This window comes from Micropterus salmoides, unplaced genomic scaffold (genome assembly GCF_014851395.1).
Source record: "Micropterus salmoides isolate LMB-PRFRI ecotype aquatic unplaced genomic scaffold, ASM1485139v1 Ms_hic_scaffold_7, whole genome shotgun sequence".
Classification (NCBI taxonomy): domain Eukaryota; kingdom Metazoa; phylum Chordata; class Actinopteri; order Centrarchiformes; family Centrarchidae; genus Micropterus; species Micropterus salmoides.
This window is the reverse complement of record NW_024044459.1, coordinates 28,929,336-28,950,658: the sequence shown is the minus strand read 5'-3', so window position 1 is coordinate 28,950,658 and position 21,323 is coordinate 28,929,336. Positions and strand designations below refer to the sequence as shown.

Genomic DNA, 21,323 nt, shown 5'->3' with positions numbered 1-21,323 from the left:
AGGTGAACTCATACTGCCCTCTAATGGTGGCCATGATATAATGCATTTCTGTTTTTCTAATCTTCTATTTTTAATCACTTTTAGGGTTCACTTCGATTTTCGATGTGTATGATCACTTTTCCTTTCTCAACTAATTTCCCTCCAACCCTTCTCCAGATACTGATGTCAGAGCCTGGGAAGTTGTTACAGAAGGTGAAGGTGTGGCTTCAGGAGTACTGGAACATCACAGACCTCATGGCCATCCTCATATTCTCTGTCGGCATGGTCCTGCGTCTCCAAGAGCCACCTCTCATGAGCTACGGGCGGGTCATCTATTGTGTCAACATTATCTATTGGTACATCCGGCTGCTGGACATCTTTGGGGTCAACAAGTACCTTGGTCCCTATGTGATGATGATTGGCAAGATGGTGAGAAGTGGCAGGGGTGATGGTGTGTGTGTGTGTGTGTGTGTGTGTGTGTGTGTCTTCCTTTCTTTTCTATCTACAATATCTCATATTTTTTCTCCTCATTATGTATTCTTCATTTATGTCTGACATTTTCTACCTTTACTCAGCATGATCTTTACTGATTATAGGAGTACACTGAGTCCCATGATTACAAAGGTTTAATTTTGTACGTGGTTTGCAGGCTTGGTCCTAATAGAGGTTCTGTGTTTCTAAGCGTCATTATTTGATGTCAAAGAGCACAAGATTAGAGCCTCTGATATATAAATGAAGATAAAACTAGATAAGGGATCAAAGGCCTAATATGTGAATGTGTCTGATGTTCGACTGTCTTTGACACTGGCTGTGTACCACTGGACACAAACTGTCTTTGATATTGAAATCAGCAATTATTTCGAGAGAGGGGGGTTGGGGTGGATTTGACTTTAATTATTTAGTCAGGTAATTGGCATATAGGATGTTGCAGTAAGCTGATTTGAAGCCAGAGCGGTTGTGAGAATGAAAAGCAAATGCTTTAATATTAACGGTATTAAGCTGTGCCATCATACTTCCAGGCCATCTCCCATTCCTCTAGCATTCATTACACAGTTTTACAGTTTTACAAAGGTGTCTTTCATGTGTCTTTGAGAAAAAACTGAAAATCACAATGTTTTCTTTTCTACCAGTTTTTATTCATCTCATTAACAAAGTAATGATTGTAATGAGAATCGTAGCTCCAATTTGGCCTTAAAATGGGACTTTATCTTAGATGTGTTTTAGCTTTTTAGAAAGACAATAAATGTCAGCCTTAATTGAAAAGTACACCGAAGCTAGCCTAGTGGAATATAAATTAGCCCAGTGGAAGGGTTTCCCCCCACTTCAGCTCTGTAACTTCCTTAATCAATCTGGGATTAACCTAAATTAAGTGCATTTTAAATAGTGAGTTTAGGTTTCATTCCAGAACAAATTAAATTGAAGTTTGATTGACCAACCAAGACTCTGAGAGGGATGGCAATCAAAAAATGCAAATTCAGACCATCATTCATCAAATATTTATTTATAAACTGCTTCTCTGGCTGTAACAGACCAACACGCTCCCCTCCTGTTCTCTTGTTTTGTCTCATTTCTGCTTACTTTACTTTATCCATTCCTCCCTGTTTTATTATCGTTCCTTTCTACAAACATTCTTACATATTCAACTTCTCCATTTTTTTTTCACCGCAAACCCTTTCCCTTCTCTCTCTGACGATCCTCCTCTACCTCCCCCTCCCTCTGTCAGATGATCGACATGATGTATTTTGTGATCATCATGTTGGTGGTGCTGATGAGTTTTGGGGTGGCGCGTCAGGCCATCCTAAACCCTAATGAAGACCCGTCCTGGATGCTAGCTAGGAACATCTTCTTCATGCCTTACTGGATGATCTACGGAGAGGTGTTTGCCGACCAGATTGACCGTAAGTTCAGGGCCAGAGTGTCAGAGCTCTTGAATAAACATAGTTTTTGTTCATTTAGGGGAGAACGTTGCTGACTCTGAAGAGAGATGCAAGCAATGTGACCCAATACGCACCTATCTCAGTGCACAATTACCTTTTATTTTCATTCCATTCCTCCACAGGTTAACATATTACTGGAAGGTGGCCTTTTGTACGCATACATATTGAAACACCACAAGATACATTGCATAATGTTGAGTATAGGGAAATTCTTGACAAATGTTGTTTCTACATCACCATAGCCACATAATCTTCCTGTCAAGTTACTCAGCATCCAACATCAGGGCATTAATTTTACTGTCAGTTTGTCTTGATCTTTTTTGTCTCTATGTTATTTTATACCATGTAGACATAGTGACGTTTGACTCAATAAATCAAACATGGACTGTGAGAAAATGTCTTGAGAGTGAGAGTGCATTCGTGTGCTGTTCTGTCGTGTTTTTGTATGGTAGCATATTTGATGGTGTGTACAGAATGTGAGGAGTGGCCCAAAGAGAAGAGATCTGAAATAATGTTTTCATTCTTTGTTTCAGATAAGCATAATAGGAAGTTACAGCACAGGCTGAATGAAAAACTCTGGCTGGTCGAAAATTACTTGAGAACTCACGCAAGCTGGCGTAGTAACGGTCCATTCCACATTTCCCAGTGCAGTCAAAATCCCAGTAAATCAATAGATATATACCTCAATTTAACCACATCTACCTATCCCACCTCTCCTTCATCATCTTCACATTACCACCGTGTCATGCCCACCCCTACCACTAGAGACCACTTGAGACAAAAGTGTGCATGCGGCTCCACATGCTCTAAGGTTAAAGTTGCCCTCATGTGTTTTGTATTAGGTCAGCTACTGTATCTAAACAACATTTTCTTTAAACACCAGAATCTTGTTGTGAAAAAGTTCTGAAAGTGAATGACAGCCTGATTTAATGAGGCTGCCTATGTTCTCCAAATCTTTGATTGACTGACTAGTAGCTTGACCTAATGCTATACAATATCTTGTAAGCAACTTTACTCTTACTAATTTTGGCACTGGCTGGCAAATGCCACTGTTACATGGCAGTAGCACTTTTCAAATATGAGTTAATACTTCTATGGTCTGTGTTTATGGTCAGATGTCACATCAAGATAAGCTATCAAAGCTTAAACATTTGATATTTTCTTGATGTTTCTTCCATCCATTTTGTTCCTTGACTTTTCAGTCAGTTTCATTTGAAGAAGTGACCCTGCCATGTTAACACAGTCTGTCACATAAACCATGTCACCCTCCCTTTAACGCCGGCTCAGCTTCTCACTGGAGCAATTGCAACATTGCCAAAATATTTCTACCAAAAAAGCCAACATTTAACAGAAGTATTGAAATGTACATATGAACACCACACCATACAGGGATAAAACATAAATACACACACACACCAGAATATATTAATCAGCCACCTTTCATCATCAGTAATCTGTTTTTTCACGTGGTTCAGTTGTCAGAGTTTTTAATCAAAATTTTTGAAGGTAAAAATACAAAAAAATAGAAAAATTACTTCAGTTCTCTGTCTTTGGGCTGCACTGTGTGAAAAAATTTAACACCAAGCAATAATGAGCATGACTAGAATGAATCTCAAAGGCAAACAAACCAAGAACAAATGCTGAATGTTCCCCAGATAAGCCACAGCAACTGAACCATCACAGATGGAAAAAACATACTATGTATCCTAAATACATTTCAAATGATTCAAAGCAATCAACCATTGCTGAATGAAGCTATAGCACACATATGTGACAATATATTTTAAACATCCATTATATGTTTAAATATATTGGGAACACAAATTGTGATGAGACATGATGAATGCATTTTTTGTGTGTACTTTTTTTTTTAGATGCACATTTCTGAACATGAGCCCCGACCATTATAGTGTCCACTCTCTCTAGTCCCCTCTTTAAGAAGCATAAAGACAAATTATGCTTCTTGTTTGTTTGCAAAATATGTACTTATGCATTTTGTTTGGTATTTTCAGGTCTGCTTGTCTCTTGGTTATTGTTGTCTTGTCACTCAGTGTACATTATGTGCTTGAATGTTTTTGTGTTTAATTAATATTAATTTGCTTTTCATTTTATTATAGTTTTTTATTTACTGTATGCTGTATCTTCTGTTCATATTATTTGTCTGCATGTCTTTTTAATATGTTGTACATCTACATATTTATACTAAAAAATAACACATAAAAGTGTCTATTGACAGACATAATTTACCTTGTATTAACTCGTATGTGTGTGTATTTGTTTTGTGGCGGTGTGCAGCCCCCTGTGGGCAGAACATCACTACAGAGGATGGGGGTGTGGTGGCCCTGCCTGCCTGTAAAACGGGTGCCTGGATTGTCCCTGCCATCATGGCATGCTATCTGCTGGTGGCCAACATACTGCTGGTCAACTTACTCATAGCTGTGTTCAAGTACGTAAACTCCTTCCGCCTGTAACAAACTATACACACTGCACTGCTTTACACACATCTCAGGACCTGAAGCTTGCTTATTTAAGCACCGTGATGATAGAATTAATTTCTCTCTTTCCTTGAACACTCACAAAAACAGTATCACTAAGACCTGGATGTTACTCAAAGCAGCATCTAATTAACACAGTTTTAGACAAAACTGCCCTTTAGACACGTGTGTGTGTATGTGTGCAAAAAAAGAGATGACAGTAATTTCTGTTTAGGCTGCTATTAAGCCACACTCATTAGGGTCAAATTGTATCAGTAATGGGATGGCGCTTCTTCCACAGAGACATTATCATGCTAATGATCTGCTATTGTGCCTCTGAATAATCCATGTAGCAAGGATGATCATCCTTTTCTTTGCATTTGTCAGGTTAATTACCAAAAAGTACACAGTGCAAAAAACAATGGTTAAATGAAGGTTTAATCACATTACACGTTACAGCAACATGTTACATTTATTTATATCTCAGTATACTTGCAGTGCAGCAACATGCTAAGTGAAGGAATCAGTTCATCAATCTGTATACTATCTGAAGTGGTCATTATCTTTGTTGTGCCACTGATGACTTTACTTTTCAGTTCATTTTAGCTTTCAGTTGACGTAATATTTCTTGCTCGGTGTGGCATTTCTGTCTGTGATTGTGCGTCATCATAGTAATACATTCTTCGAGGTGAAGTCCATCTCCAACCAAGTTTGGAAGTTCCAGCGCTACCAGCTCATTATGACCTTCCATGAGCGCCCCGTCCTTCCTCCACCCCTTATCATCTTCAGTCACATAACTATGGTCCTCAAGCATCTGTGTTGTCGCTGGCGCAAGCAGGACGACGACGAGAGGGACTATGGACTGAGTGAGTGACAGATCAGCATTATTAAGCCTGATAAACTCAGGACGGACACAACAGAGCGAACAGCAATATTTTTATGTTGTAATTGATTCACATCACTGTTAACTTGACTATAATAGTGTTTAATATATATATATATATATATATATATATATTTCCTTATATATATATATACATATGTACATATGGTTTTAAGACATTGTAGCATAATCACTTCGTCAAACTCCTCTATCCACAGAACTCTTCATCACAGAGGATGAGCTGAAGAAAGTCCATGACTTTGAAGAGCAGTGCATAGAAGAGTACTTCAGAGAGAAAGATGACCGATTCCACTCTTCCAATGATGAGAGGATCAGAGTCACGTCTGAAAGGTCGGACATAGCCCCAGAGAAAACTTTTCTCTGCATTCTACCTAAAGCTTTCAGGCTGTGGACACTTGGTATAAAAATAAGTCCAGCGCTCTGTGTACGAGCACGAATTTTTCCCTATCTGGAAAATCAATTATTGGCAGTCTAAACCACAAGCTTTTAATGTACGTTACTGCAGTTTTGACACTTAAGCCTGGTTAACTCTAACCGTGTGTACTAATCCATTCTATCACCCATATTCTTTGTCTTTTCCTTTTTTATAATATATAAACCATAAAAATATGAACTATATTAAATAACTACACCTGTTTCTTTCGCGTTATTTCCCATGTCAAAAACAAGGAAAAAAAGCTATAAAATGGGGGAAATATTACTTAAAATAAGCAAAATTATCTGCCAACAGAACAAGAATATTTCACTTGTTACTTAAGGACAAAAAAACTTGAAACAAGTGAAATTCTCTAACATAAAAGCCGCCTGGTAAGAAGAATTATCTTGTCAGACAAAAAACAAGTATATTTTGCCTTCAGTTAAGATAATTAATCTTACTTAGATTTTAGTTTTTGCAGTGTGTTGTATTCAGTCATTGGCGTCCTTGGTGTGCTTTTCATTGCTTCTGTATTTCCTTAATATTTGTATTCCTTTGTGTAATTGTAGTTGATTTCTAGTGCAGCATACAGTGTATGTATGTTGGGACTTTAAATTGTCTGCCACCTGAATTCTCCACCATTCTCCCCTGCTATCCTCCCATCTCCTTTGCTTTTAATGCATTTTCTTTCCTCTCTTCTCTACTTTATCAGGGTGGAGAATATGGCAATGCGTCTGGAAGAAGTGAATGAAAGGGAACACTTTATGAAGGCCTCACTGCAGACTGTTGATATTCGTCTGGCCCAAATGGAGGAGCTGATTGGGCGAATTGCTGTAGCACTGGAGCGCGTGACTGGTGTTGAGCGAGGTGAGGTCAACAAAGTGCGTTCCCGGACTTCATCTGACTGCACAGACTCAGCATACATACTCCGCCAGGGTGAGTGCCCAGATGCAGCATACATCCTCCGTCAAAGCAGCTTTAACAGCACAGAAGGTAATGCCTATCGCCTGCAGGAGGCACTGGAGGGAACAGCTGAAGGCTCCATGTCCCCTCCTTCTCCTACTGGCATGGCTACACGGACAAGAAGCCACTCCTTTTATGTTGGAGGCGGTCGTGGTGGTGAACGTGCAAGTGGAGCTGAACGAGCCGAGAGCTTCTTCAAGGAACGCTCACTCAGTCTGCACCGAGCCAACAGCTCGCAATCCGTGTCCTCAACTGCCGCCACCAAGGAGTCTAAGCCCCTCCCCTTGGCGACGCTGTCAGTCTCCCAGCAGCACCGTCCATCGTCATGCATTGATATCTATGTCTCAACTTCTGAGGAGGTGGGGCCTGCAGAAGTCTTTCTGGATCCTCTCCGTATGGTCCCACAGCTCCAGAGAGACTCCTCGCTGCAGTCGGATACTATGGAGACGGTGCTGCCGGGAGGCCGGGACTTCAGCAGCGTTGCCACCAGCGGTATGGGCGATAGGCACTCGGAGGACGGCGCAGGCAGCAGCGGAACAGCTGGAGCCATTTTTGATGACAGTGCAGCTGCTGATTTGTCATTGTGCTCAGCCCACCTCTTACCAGACACCACTTTACCTCCTTGGGACATGGAACCTTCCCCACCTCCCTCGGCAGGGCTGCTTGAGCGCTCTAAGAGCAGCCGCTACCTCTCTACAGCAGGCACAGCATTCCTGGATGAGCCCCCTCTGGTCAAGTCCCACAGCCTCATGTTCACACCAAGAGGCTGCTACAGTGGTCTGGGGGCAGGGGTCCAGGTAAAAGCAGCAGAGTACACCAGCATCACTGACTGCATCGATACACGCTGTGTCTCAGCTCCATACACTCCTGCAGAACGCTCACACTCTCCCGGAGGATGCACCTCCTTCCCCTTTGATAAGCCCTCAGATATTGGTTCCTCTCACCCAGAGAGAGAGGCAGAGCTTAGTCACACAGAGTCTGATCCAGAGGACCCTGAGGACTTGATTCCGGCCCCTGATACCCCTCGTCTAGGGGGCCTTAGCGGGCCCAGTGGGACCCCTCTCTGCTCCCCCTTCTCCAGGCTGGAGCGAGCAAACAGCTGCTCCTCAGACGACTCCCATCCTTCCCTCACACTGGCCCCTCCGCACCGGAAGAGCCTGTCGGTGAGTGAGAGGATGGAGAGGGGACCGGGTCTGGGGGCAGACAGGGGGCCTGGGCCAGGGGGCCGGGGTCTGGCAGGAACCAGAAACCCCTTCCTCAGGAGCAAGTCTGGAGCACGGCCTGAAACAGCTAAGACTGACAGCCTCTCCATGAGAAAGCTGGCCACTCCGTCAGCTTTCCGCAGCTTCGATAGACAAAACTATACGTGACAAGAACACTGGTCAGCACACTCACACACTGATTGGACCAGGGAGGAAAACTGAGAGGGTCAAGGGCAAAAGTGAAAGCAGGGTGAAGTTGCCCATAGATGCTGATCTGGACCAGATCTACAGTTTTATATACTTACGTTTTAGGTTAGAAAAGGTGATAAAAGTTTATTTATAGTCAGCGCTGGAGGGCAACTTTACCCTGGATCAGGAGTCAGTGGGAGAAGGATGTCAGATGTAGGGGTCCTATTGTACACCAGTCAAAAACAAAGAGCTATGAATCTAGAGTAGTTTTTACCTCCTCTTGTAGCTAAATAACTCTCAACGGGGTGTTATGGCAATGGAAGGTGTATTTGTACTGTATGTCTTCCACCCACCACCTTTATGTCAAGTAGACATCTGTCACTGTGTTACATCACATATCAATCACGTTAGTCAGAGAAAGTGTACTGTTACTCCTAGCTGCATTAAAAGGTAGAAACTGTCAAGTCTGAGCGACAAAGAGTGAGGAGAAAGAAAGAAAAACAGCCACCTCATTTTGTCTTAGCGTAGAGTCATTACTGTCGCAAATCTTTCGCTTTAAATACATTTTCCTCTCTTCATATAATCCTAACTCCACTCTGTAAGACCCCAGCACTAGCAATCAGAAATAAGCTAACATTTCTGGCCGCTTCACAAAGGAATCAAGGAAGTTCTTGGAACCATCAGTAACTATTTCCCCTCTTGGTTGCACCAGAAATGATTGCTCTAACATGGCAACAACTTACCTCTGGATACACACTTTTCAAATAATAGATATGTATCTCTTTATTCAAAGGAATATCAAATTTGCCTTTCATTGTCTTTTGTAGCATAATTTACCTACAAAACATTTTTTATTTCTTTTGTCAGTTCAACTAGAGAAAGAAAGCAGTGTTTGAACATAATCCTGTCAAAAGGTCATTACTCTATAACCTGTCTCCAGGCATGGCTGTCAAGTGGAACAGTAAAATATGTGTTTATGTGCCACGTGATTAGAGTGAAAAGCTCGTTATCATGAACAAATGAGAGAGGAAATGTGTGACATGAAGACTGAGATTAGGTGACATCCGGTGTTACAGCTTAATGTTGGGGGCAGCACTGAGTCGAGGTATAAATCTACAGCAGGAAAATAACAGGATCAGGAGACAGAAGAGTTTAAATGATGATGATGTTTGCACACACACATATGCTGTCAGTGAAATCTTACACAATATGAAAATAAACTCTAGTTCAGACCTGATCGCTGAGAGCTTTAACAAGTGCAATTGACAGAAAAATGGGGACAAGAAGGCACATTGAGCCTATTTCAGAAGCAATGCTTGCTGAGTGAACCAGATATGAACCTTGTTTGCCTGCACCTGACACCAAAAATCTTTACACCTAACCAATCATTGCTCTCTTGTAGCTCAGCCTTCCTCCTTCAGGATTTGGCAGTGGTATTAACGTGGTTTTACATCCACCTACACCTAATGGATCCGTCCATCTGTTCCGTAACTGTCATTCATTTGCTTTTCTCCTTTTTTTCCTTTTCTTTTTATTTAATTTAATTGCGTTCAAAGCCAGCCACTGCAAAAGGAGAATTTAAAAGGAAGCAAATGACCGATGACTAAGCCCATTATAAATCATATACAGGTCAAGAAGAGTTCCTAAAGAAAGAGCTAATTTATGATTTTTAAAGCTTGACATAAGCTGTAAAGTATATGCATTATAGCTAAGAAATATGAAAGATGTGCATTTTAAGTGGCATGCAGGATGAAACATGGTGTTTTTAATATTCTAAGATGAAAGCCAGATCAGTGTTTAAAATTTTTCTCATTTTTTTATTCTGATGGAAAAAGTCTGGTGGGAGGAAGAGGCCCTACTCTGATAGCTTTGTAAAGATAAGTGAAATTACAGATTACAGATTTTTTTATGTTTCTTTTTATATTTCCTCACTATTAAATTCAGTTTAATCATGTTGCATTTATTTTGAGATTGATTCTATTTATTGACATTTTCTTGCTCACTATTGATTATTACAGTAAATGCCTGTTTGAATTACGAAATCAATATTTATATCTTCTCAGTGATATTTTTGTCAACTTTTAAGTATTTTCTAATTAAGCTTTTAAATTTAATAAAAGATGACCATCGACATGCACTAAATGCTGATGTATTATATTATTTATTAAATATAGAATTGTCTGATATACTGTACATTTAAATCATATTTGAAGTATTTAAAGTAGTTTTTATTGTATGTTTTATCAAGCAGCTCATGAGAATTTTCTAATGAAAAGTTGACAAGGCAATACACTGTTGCCAGTATACTAAACTTAGGGTGCCTTTTGGGCATGGATGGAGTAAGTGATTCAGAAACCTGTGAAATTTCTCATTTTTTTAGTTTTTTCCCTAATCATAGAGCCCAAATATCTGTGATTATTTTCAACATGTGGCTTTTGCATACACACATAAACCCTTGTTGTTCTCTATAAACACATCTGATGTACAGAGTTGGGGGGGTGGGTGGTGTTATTATTAGTAGACTGTATTATTGCTTGTATGGACATTTATTTGAATCTGCCAAAACACATAAAATGATCTCACTGAGAATCATTGGTGAAGAAAAAAGTCTATTTGCACATGAAAGCTGAGACATAAGGATGAGGATATAGCATCACCATACGGTTGCTGTTGTTGCAGTAACTCTATGTATTGCTTGAACGTTTATCATTTAACTTATCTCTGTGTGACAATTTGACTTATCCAAACTGTCCATACATCTATCAACCCTGACCCAACCCTCAAACCTTAAACAGGTGCTCCGGTGATTTAGGTACTGCACTTCGGCAAAGTTGGGTTACTTTCTAGAGCCAGATTTTAATAAAATGAATAGTCAAAACTGAAGAAACAGAGGAGGCTGCGATATCCTGACTTTTAGTGTGGGTCATGATTTAAGAACACTGGGTCCTACAATTCCCATAGTGCAACTCAACATCTTTTGATAGACCTACCCTGACTGTTAAAGGCACTCCTTACTCCTTACCGCCAGTTAGTAATGCAGGTTGTCTGTGAAATATTTTAAGTCTTAAGCCTAACTGAACATAACTTGATGACATCATCGGGATTATGTGGACACATGATTATTTTGGGCAATGTAGGTTGGACAGATTGGGGAGTAACACTTATATACCTATAAGATGGCAAATGGGATGTTGTAGCCCGTCGATACGTTCAAAGAATCAGACTTGCAATTTCCTGAACGAATATGTAGGTTACAGTGTGTTTTAGAGAGGAAAGGTTGACCCCAAGTCAATGCTCAGGGACAGCGTTACCACAGTGATGCAAGATACGAAGTATATCATGGTGGGAAGAAAGATATAGAGAGAATGGAATTAGTATTTAGCAGAAGGCTTCCAATATGATCACTGTGCTTTATGAGTCTATCCCAGAGTCCATGAGGATCTTAGGGAAATCTATGTATTTTGTGTTGTATGTTTTCAGAAATGGCAATAGAATATGAATGAATGTCTTCATACATGATCGATTGACATTGTTCACCCACAGGAGTTTAAGTTCTTAATCCAAACAACAAGAATTACATTTTGTTAGAGAGGGCTTTGGTCACGCACAGTTGACCCTCAAACACTGAACCAAACCAAACTTTGCCAAAGCAGATGGAGTTGTGCTTTACTGACCGGCCTATACAGCTGTGGCAGACAGGGTTAGCCAAGCAAAGGTCGTACAGCTCAACTCAGTTTTGCATGGCTAAACAGGATGACTGTGTCGGACTGAAAGTTTAGGCCCTCCTATTTGACCTTTTGTGATAGAAAAATGAAATTATTCTTCTTTTTATTTTTATTTCATCCTTGCAGTAAGGAATATGAGATAGTATACATGTCCGTAGCATTTCTAAACTCGTGTGAACATGATTCTATAAATGGTTTTGTGAGATGTTGACATGACTGTTGTGGAAGGTATTGATGGGAGGTGTGCGTGTGTGTATATGTGTGTGAACCCGGACATGTGGATGACACCAGTAACAGGGAGGCATGCCGACACAACATAATCCAACAGATTCTTAATGTACAGTATTTTTGAAATATTTTCCTATACTGTATCTTACAGTTTTGTGGAATCATGAGCACATGATGATAATCAACATATCTCCTTCCCTCCTGTGACAACCTGTGAGTCGTAAGCTAAAGAGAGTTTCACGCACATGTGTTTTTCTGCAATAACTGCTGATGTTACGCTTCTACAACTGAAAGGGACATACCCCCCTACTGGTTACACTTTATTTAATGTCCTTCAAATGCATGCAGTTCTTCCACTCAGAGTGTACAGAAATGACCTGTAAAGATGACTGAGAGAAATATAGAGAGAGATTATAATATGAAATCAAAGTAGTGAGTATTTGGATGCAAATACAAATCTGTATTCTTCAATGTGAATAGGATCATGTCTGGCATGCATTGTTAAATAAAAAATTAAATAGATTGGTACCTCGTGTCTCGCATGTTTTGACTTCACCGGGATCTTTATTAACCAATCAATGACAAAACGATTGACTCTTATTGTGTGTGTGACTGAGAATTGTAAGTAATGTCATGTCAGTTTTAGTAGTAGTGCTATAACTACTGATTCGTCACTATTGATTATTTTCTTGATAAATCAGTTAGTTGTTTGGTCTATAAAATGTCAGAAAATTGTGAAAAATGACATTGATGGCACCCTCAAATGTCTTGTTTTGTCAACAACATAAAGATATTCAGTTTACTGTGAGAGGAGTAAAGAAACCGCAAAATATTCACATTTAAGAAGCTGGAATCAGAGAATTTTGACTTTTTTTCTTGAAAACTGTTTCAAACCGATGATTTGATTATCAAAATAGCTGCTGATTAATTTAATAGTTGATAACTTATCGATTAATCATTGCAGTTCCATTTAGGACTTTAAGATTCATAGTGTTGTTTATAGCTTGTTGGACTAAACTTTTGTGAGCTTCAAACTAGGCTCAAGAGCCCAGTTTGTAGCTCACTCATAAAACATCAAAAGCACACAGTGTGTAAATCATCACGTTTCGAGGCACATAACACGTGCTGTACTGCCGTTAAGGCAGGATGTCAGCCCCCCCTTGCTGCTGGTGAGATGAGGGGGACAGGTGCTGCTTGGTGGACTGTCATTTTTTAAAACTTGACCCACTGCCATGAGGCACAAACACAGCCTTGACTTTTTCCTGAGAAGAGAGAAATATTGTGTGATGTGTTGTAAAATGTACAATTTGTATAATTTATTTCAAGACAATTGCCACGTTTTCTGCCATTTGGAAACATTTTTACACACATCACTTCTTCATGGTACAGCTCTGGTCCTTGACTCTGGCTGGCTGTGTGGGTTTTAAAGTATGTGCATTGGTGTGCTAAATTAAAAAAAACAGCTCACAACCTGAAAAACACCACTTCAACAAGACTGCATTCATGTGTGTGTTACTTTGCAAAAACTTCTTTAAGAACACTAACCTGCATTACAGGTGGTACTGGGGTGATTAATGTTTCCTTTGTAAAGCACACAATGTTCTAAATGTTCACTTTCTTTGTTGATACTATTCCATTGTTTGAAGTGACTGATATGGCTGCATTTAATAGTAAGTTGTTCCTGTTAGGACAGTAGTAACAAAATCTTTTGGCACCACTACATATGGCCACAAAAATCACCCCCACACCTCTTTTACTCTCTCTGCAAAACTGACTAGCTTCACGTTTTCTGTGTTTTATTGAATTGCACCTATAGTCCATAATATTAAAACGCAGAAAGTGCTGTATAACAAGTAGGCTACTTACTTAATTTAGGAATTTGAGTACTCCCCCCCCCACTGCATGCATTAAGTGTACTACTGTTAGACTAGGCCTAATAATTCGTTTACATGTATCCTAAATGCAGCATTTTAATGTTTTAGCATTTGTTTTTTCAACTACTTAGCTCGTTTCCTCTGTAACAATGCATTATATTACATGAGCTGATTATTTACAGTGTGTATCTGTAAGGACGCCTGTCAGCGCACTCCGCACGTGGAAAGGAACATTCTGTACTGAGATTACGCACGTGCCCCCTCCACCCCCTCTCTGATGCAGCACGCGCAGGCGCCCGCAAACTAAAACAGCTTCATCTCTGACACAATCACCATTTCATGTAAACATAACAACATGACCCAGATGCGCCGTGCACTCTTGAACTTTTGCGCTGTTGTGAGAAGACAAGCGAGAGGCAGCAGCGGCAGAAGCAGAAGCACCTCCTCTTATGAAGAAATGTTTACAGCTCTGCTGAAGGAGGAGCTGGAGGGCGGCTGCAGGCTGTACCCGTCCGGCCAAGGAACTGTTTTTCAGCCAGATATTTCCTGGAAACGTGGCTGTTCTGCCACCGAATCGAGCAAGGTGGAGGCGGGGTTCCAGTACGGGACGATCCGGGAAAAAAGGGCGAGAAGTTCCTGCAGTGTTGCCGTGCACGGCATCTGTTGTGCTCAAACAGGGACTTTGTGTTATCACCCCTGCTTTTCTTGAACCTTTCCTCTTGTACATTTTATCACTCATATCGTGTGAGCACTATAATTTAAGGGATCACGATAAATCTGCTATTAGACAGTGAGTCACTGCTGCAGCCAGTGCAGACAGGATAAGATGTGTATTATTGCAGTTTTTTCTGGAGGGGCGTGACACTCTTTGCCTGTGGTGAAATGCTGCTACATTGTGACATTCTTACGGTTTAAAATGTATAGAGTAGTCTCACAGCCACATACTCGTGATGTATCTTTGAGGAAAGCACAGTTGCATCTGACTTTGGGCTGTGTGCAACAAAAGTGCAGTGTCAATACTTTGACTGACTGAGCCACTTCATTCTCATGTAAACAGCCCCAGGAAGAGCATGTATCCTAATAATGTCTACACAGAGGCACCATTGCTCAATTGCAGCTCCCACAAAGCAAAGTGGGATTTTCTAGGAACTTTACCCATGAAAAACCACCCAGGGCACTGGAAGACCCCCACCCCCACCTCTGGCTGAGGGTGTCATTACACTCTCAAGTAAACTGACTGCATAGCCTCTCTTGCAGAGTGTTTATATAGGCTTATATATAAATATAAGCTCTTGAATGTCCATGTATTGTTAGACGCAAGATTAGTAGATCCACTTAACACCTCTAGACCGCACTATAAAACCCTGAGAGGGAGAGTGCAGAAGTCCACTACGAATGGAAGTGTTGAGGCACAGACGAAACAGAACTGCAGCCTTGCTGAAAGAACATGTCTCATATCTTTCTCGTGTGGAGATAGCAACAACACACAAAACTGACACTGACAGCATAAAATTTCATCTGCACGGAGGTGTTTGAGGTCTGCCCTAATTTAGGATCAGACCATGGTTTTGAAACTAGGACACAAAGTGGGAGCTGGCTGCAGCTAATGCATTATGGGTCGGTTGGATTCTATGAAAACAAACATATGTCTCTCTTGTCCTGACAGATTTATGGGTCATCCCCTAAATCCTGATGTGTCCGCTATGCTTGGATGCCACTACAGCTGCTAGTAGGTGCTGATGTATAATCTGTCAGAAACCGTACTATCGTCAGGCTTTACCACTCAGTTTCTTTTTCCAAATGGACAACTACTCAGTTAGGCCCTATTTTCAAAATACAGTATGGTAATCTAACCCGTAAACCCGGAAATGCTATGATGCCAAAAAATAAGGATTTACATAAACGTACCAGATAAACGTAAACAATTGCTGCCTAAAGTACAAAAAGCATAGGCCATATAAACGGACTGGACTAAAGAACAGATGCATTATTGTACAACTCTGCCCTTAACCTGAACTGATTGCATGGTTTGACCTTCACTGATTCATACGCTGCAAGCGGTACTTCAAGCAAAACCAACCTCGGACTGCAGACTCTGTGGTCAGTATGGCCTGTGATCTGATGCAGTGCATCTAATTTCTGCTCTTTGGCAATTCTAAAGTCTATTGTTGTTTTTCTCCGTTGTTCTCGCCCACAGTCAGTGTCCACTTCGTGATCTTGCCTATGGTGGATTTAAAATAAATGTAAATCCATTCATTTCTCCTCTAGCAAGCTTCTTTAAAAATATGGCAGTAAAAACACACGCATTAAAATATAATCATCATAATATAAACAGGCTTCCGCAAGAAACGGGTTTCTTCAGAATGAGGCAACAGTTTGGTTCCTAGGGTATAGGGCGTGACGAGTTAGTGTACCCCGGTTGAGATGCTGCATTGGAGTGCTTTTCCAAGGCATGTCGTAAATATGTGTTGTGCATGGCAGGTAATAGCTAAATGGACCAGTCAAGCCGCAGACAAGAAACATACAGCCCACTATGCTTTGAGTTGCTATGTGAGAATGAATAGCTGTATAGCCTATAGCGCGCATAAATATATATATCCTGTATATGCGTGCTATATGCGACTGCAGGCTATATCATTTCCATTCGTACGGATGCAACATTGCCCACATTCCCTAGTCACCTTAAGTTCCCGAAGGTAGCATCAATGTGGGCTTGCTCTCTTCCACCAATACCTGCCTCTGATTGGCCCAGTGTTCCATCACTCACAAGTTCCAAAAACGAGTCACGTTTCCTCCCAGCCAATCACAGCCCCGTTTTCTAATGACGCCGCGGGATTCCGCGAAATTGTTTCTTGGAGTTGGGAGATGTGTCGCTCTCAGTGAAATAGGACAGTTGACGCATGTGTGGGAGCGCACAGAAAGGCGGAATAAACGCAGACACAATAGCTCGGTCGGTTAAACGCTGTCTTATTAATAAGGCAGTTAGAAAAAAGGGATTTATAGGGAGAAGCATAGAGGAAGCGCCGGGAACGATTGTAAATCCTGTCTGTCCTGTGGGGGTGTTTATTTATCCCCGCAACCTCAACAGGAAAACGCAGCATTTGCGGAATAGCCACATCGAAGACGACACGTGTGGATGGTTAACCGCATGTTTCCTGGCAGGACTGCGGTCTGATTTCTTTATTGTATCCATTTTGTCGGATTGTTTTTGAATATATACAGCTACCCTAGATACACTGCTTTCTTTTCCCCATCCGGATCTGCTGTAGTGATGTCGGAGGTCGACGTCTCCGCAGACTGTCTCCCCAGCCGACCACCGGGTCGGACAGAGGACATGTTGAAAGAGAACCAGGAGAACAGGACTTTGCTGATGGTGGCAATGATTTTACTGGACTTGAACAAATGTAACCCTAACGCTATCAGCGCCGGAGGCAGCGACGCCGGCGCGCAGGGAAAGGTAGAGCTGGGGAGTTGCCGGTTGAACGCCGGGGACAGCCGGGACTCAGTGGCTCCCAAACAGTCCCGGAACAAGAGGGCGGAGGCGGCGGCGAGACAAGAGTTTCCTGAGAAAAGACATTGCTGTCCCTTTACTGGCTGTGGAAAGATGTACGGCAAGTCATCCCACCTCAAAGCCCATCTAAGGGTCCATACCGGTAAGTGGAGGTTCTGCTGGAGGCGTGGGCGACAATAAGCCAACGAAACTAATGGGATCGATTCTGTTGACGACAGCAAAACCGCTCTGGGCCTCTTCTGCCATCATTTTGTTTTTGTTTTTTAATGCCCCATTACTGTTAAAACCCTGTCGGTTCTGAGGATGTCTGGTGGGCACATGTGTATATGAGTGACATGTCAGTCTGTCTACATTTTAGAATGGCTGTAACAGAAAATAGTACCCCAAAAATGAAGAGGTCGTTATAGATTTAATATTTAAGAATATGATAGGCACGTTTCGTGTTCTAGACTAGACCTACAGCCCATGTTCCGTCTGTGTGGTGACAGGGGTTAAGTGAGAGACCACATGTTCCTGCAAATAAATAACAGATTATAGGAAAGGCGGTCCTGTGAATTTGCCCCTGCTGGGGGTCTGACTGTGACTGACCGGCCCATAGCGGAACAGATACTGACTGAGCGGGGGGAGGGGGGCGTATTTTAATGTGCTGTTGACACGCAATAATTCATGGATTATTTGGATATCTGATCGTATCCAAATGATGCCTCGAATGCTTGTTGTTAGTGTTATTAACCTCGGGTTATCTTCCAAGAGATGAATCTGTTTTACATGCATCAGGGCTTTGTAATAACACGAGGGTAACAGTAGCCTAAATACCGAAAGCTTAGCATCTGATTCACATGCAGGTCACTGCGACACTGTTTGTCCCCACACGTTCTTGTCCGTGTCCGAAGGTAACCCTCCCTGCACCACCATTTCCTCATACGTCACCGCCCCTCCACTCCCCTCACACCGGGTTGTAAACAAGGGCAGACATGTGGTTCAGTCGAGCACGTGGAGGAGGATGAGGGAGCCATAGCTGTTTTTTTCTTCTTTTCTTTTTTTTTCATTCACTGGGCTCTTATCGTGACTTACCATTTTAAGTCAATGTGTTCTGTAATAGTTCCTAGAAATGCTGTTTAAGCAGGCCCTCCCAAAAGTTTGATTTGCTATAGGAGAATAAAAAAAACCCAACCCATGCAGTCTTTTTGTGAAGTCTGTACTTTGTCCTCCTCTCACTTGATCAATTTTGTGTCTGTGTGTTTTTAATAAAAACGTGAACACAGATTAGAGTAAAGTTTATAGATGAGGTGTTGCACTGATAAAGACTAACCCTAATGTTCTGTGTGTGTTGTTGTTGACAGTGCTTTTACACAGCTCTTTACCCATTTGTATTTCTGTTACCTGAAAAGTTCATAAGTTCATAAGTCTAACAAATTTGACCACCCAAAGGTCTATTTGACCTCAAACCCAAGTAAGATCACTATGGAGGATAACATGCAGTACATTTCTTGTCTGTGAATGAATTTTCAGCAAACAAAAGCAAAACGGTTATTCATATATAGCACCGATAGCATATTAAACATTTCTTCATAATAACAATGTTTGTATTTTGTCTCCTTTATCCTCAAATAATAAGAAAGAGAAGTCAATATGAACTAACACAGGGGTTGGGGTTGGAGTTTATACACTTCTAAATGCAGTCAAAGGAAAGTCCTTGAAAGTGCACTAATACAAAACTTGTTTCCTCAGGTGAGCGCCCCTTCGAGTGTACCTGGCCAAACTGCGGCAAGAAGTTCTCCCGATCAGACGAGCTGACGCGTCACTACCGCACGCACACCGGCGAGAAGCGCTTCAACTGTCCAATGTGCGACAAGTGCTTCATGAGGAGCGACCACCTGACTAAACACGCCCGGCGACACGCAGGCTTCCATCCCAGCATGCTCGAGGGCTCCAGTGCGGCCAAGAGACGCCGCTGCTCTGTGTCCGTGTGTTCCTCTGACTCTGGAGACCAAAGCCCTACTGGGATGTGAGACACACCCACATACTGTACATATAGGCTATGGATAAAAGTACATGCGGTAGATAGAGAAGCAGACACAAACACAAACACACCTGCATGTGTGATGTGTGCACCTTTACACACCTCAACCAGCCAGACCACTATTTTAAGCTTTTCTGTCTATGCATGTAACGTTGTGCAACAGAGCAAAGAGAAACATACGCTTGAACCTGACTGTAATCAAACTAGAACGTCCTCCTCTTATTCCCTGAGATGATTGTTATTTATTAAGGGTTTTTCAGGGTGGTTCTAGTTGCTTTGCTATTTGTGAGGAGTTTTACTTTGTGCTGTGATTTTCTTTCCTTCCCTGGAAAAATCTGCAATCCTAGAGGCATTCATGTACATTTAGTTTTCATGAACACTACATGCGTTCACTTTGCATCACAGTTTTCATTTGTGGGTGACGACAAGAATAAGAAAACAAATTATGACTGAGATATTGTGGGTTAAGACGTTTTGGGAATAATCGGCAGTAAATATTACTGTTGCACACATGCACTATACTAGTACAGTTACTCTCCTGTCCAGGACAAGGCAAATGTACAGTATAGCAGTATTATCATGTAAATAGATTAAACAGACTACCTTTTAAGATGGGTGATATACTCAGTATGATGTAGTTGAGTATTATTATAGAGTAATAAGACAAAGATATATATATATATATATATATATATATATATATATTATAGAGAATTGCAGAGCTTGGGTATTTTATTTCATATATTTGGCCATAGACATAGACTCAGTAAATCAGGTACACTGTGAGCTAGGTTTAGGCAGCACGTTTCCTGTGTTGAAACACAAATGTTGTCACATCATGATGAATGTTTTGATGCAATTATTTGCAAATTCATCATGAGATACTATATATATATGTTTCAACATACTGTTGCTTTTTCAGGCTCTTGAATTGTATCAATAGTGCAGGAAAACATAACAGGGTAAAGGTAACAGGTAAGGAAAGTAGACTTTACTTTTTCACCTGGCTGTTAAAACACTTTTTAGTGTTAAGACCATAATGATTCATGTTTAGTTAAAGATTGTAAACAAGGACGTGTGTGCCTTTCAAGGGTTTTGTAGCAAAGAGTAATTTCTACATTTTCAACCTTGAAGAAATACTACCTGTATGAACATCATCAGATTCTTTATGTTGATATTCAATAATACTTAGAATATCAATGACTGTCTCTTATGCCAACAGTGCCAGTTGCTGTACATTGAAACTTTTGTTTACTCTGTATCTGGAATGCATTTTATCAGGGAATAATGCCATGCATGGTCAATTTAGTCAATATTTCACCCCGTGGTGGTGACATGGAAGCACAACATTTCTCACTACAGAAAGTCATAAAACCCCTTTTTTATTTTCTGTCCTAGCATTTTGAGGCGCGCTCTGTTTATTACTTTGTTTGTGAATCAGTGAATTACATCATGTAGCATGTTCTGATGTATTTGTTTGGTACAATGTATTTTTTAATTGTCTGGTAATCTTTTGTACTATTGCTAATGGGATTAGAGGTCTCATTTGTCCACTACAGGAGCCAGAAACATTGTTGATGTCATTAGTTTAATTTTTATACTTGCCACATAATGCATTAACATGTCCAGATAAGGTGTAAAGTTATGTGTAGTTAGGCTCAGAGGACATAAACTACTTACATTTGTAAAGTTAAATATTTTTCTTTTCTGGCATTATGACAACTGTGATTAGATGTCGGTGCCTTTCAGGTTGAAGCCCTTACTTCTGATGCTACTGTACTGTAATCTGGGACTGTCAACGCAGACCCCATGTTATCACAATATGCATAGCTGTGTAATAATTACTGCTCAAAAGTTTTAACATTAAAATTATTTTTCTTTCTAAACATTTGCTCTTCA

General features: G+C 40.9%; 2 protein-coding genes across 2 annotated transcripts in view; both read left to right on the top strand.

The window, feature by feature from the left end:
* trpm3 (transient receptor potential cation channel, subfamily M, member 3) overlaps positions 1 to 12,532 on the top strand; it is a 143,617-nt gene extending 131,085 nt beyond the window's left edge. The window contains 6 exon segments of the mRNA XM_038704231.1: positions 157 to 408; positions 1,703 to 1,877; positions 4,212 to 4,362; positions 5,063 to 5,256; positions 5,492 to 5,624; positions 6,422 to 12,532. Of these exon segments, the coding sequence (XP_038560159.1) occupies positions 157 to 408; positions 1,703 to 1,877; positions 4,212 to 4,362; positions 5,063 to 5,256; positions 5,492 to 5,624; positions 6,422 to 8,042 (2,526 nt within the window). The 3' untranslated portion in view covers positions 8,043 to 12,532.
* A 4,195-nt stretch (positions 12,533 to 16,727) lies between these two features.
* Positions 16,728 to 21,310, top strand: klf9 (Kruppel-like factor 9). Its single transcript, XM_038703570.1, has 2 exons — positions 16,728 to 17,543; positions 19,133 to 21,310. The coding sequence occupies exons 1-2, from the start codon at positions 17,162 to 17,164 to the stop codon at positions 19,411 to 19,413; spliced, it is 663 nt and encodes a 220-aa protein (XP_038559498.1). The 5' UTR covers positions 16,728 to 17,161; the 3' UTR covers positions 19,414 to 21,310.
* Positions 21,311 to 21,323: the final 13 nt, after the last annotated feature.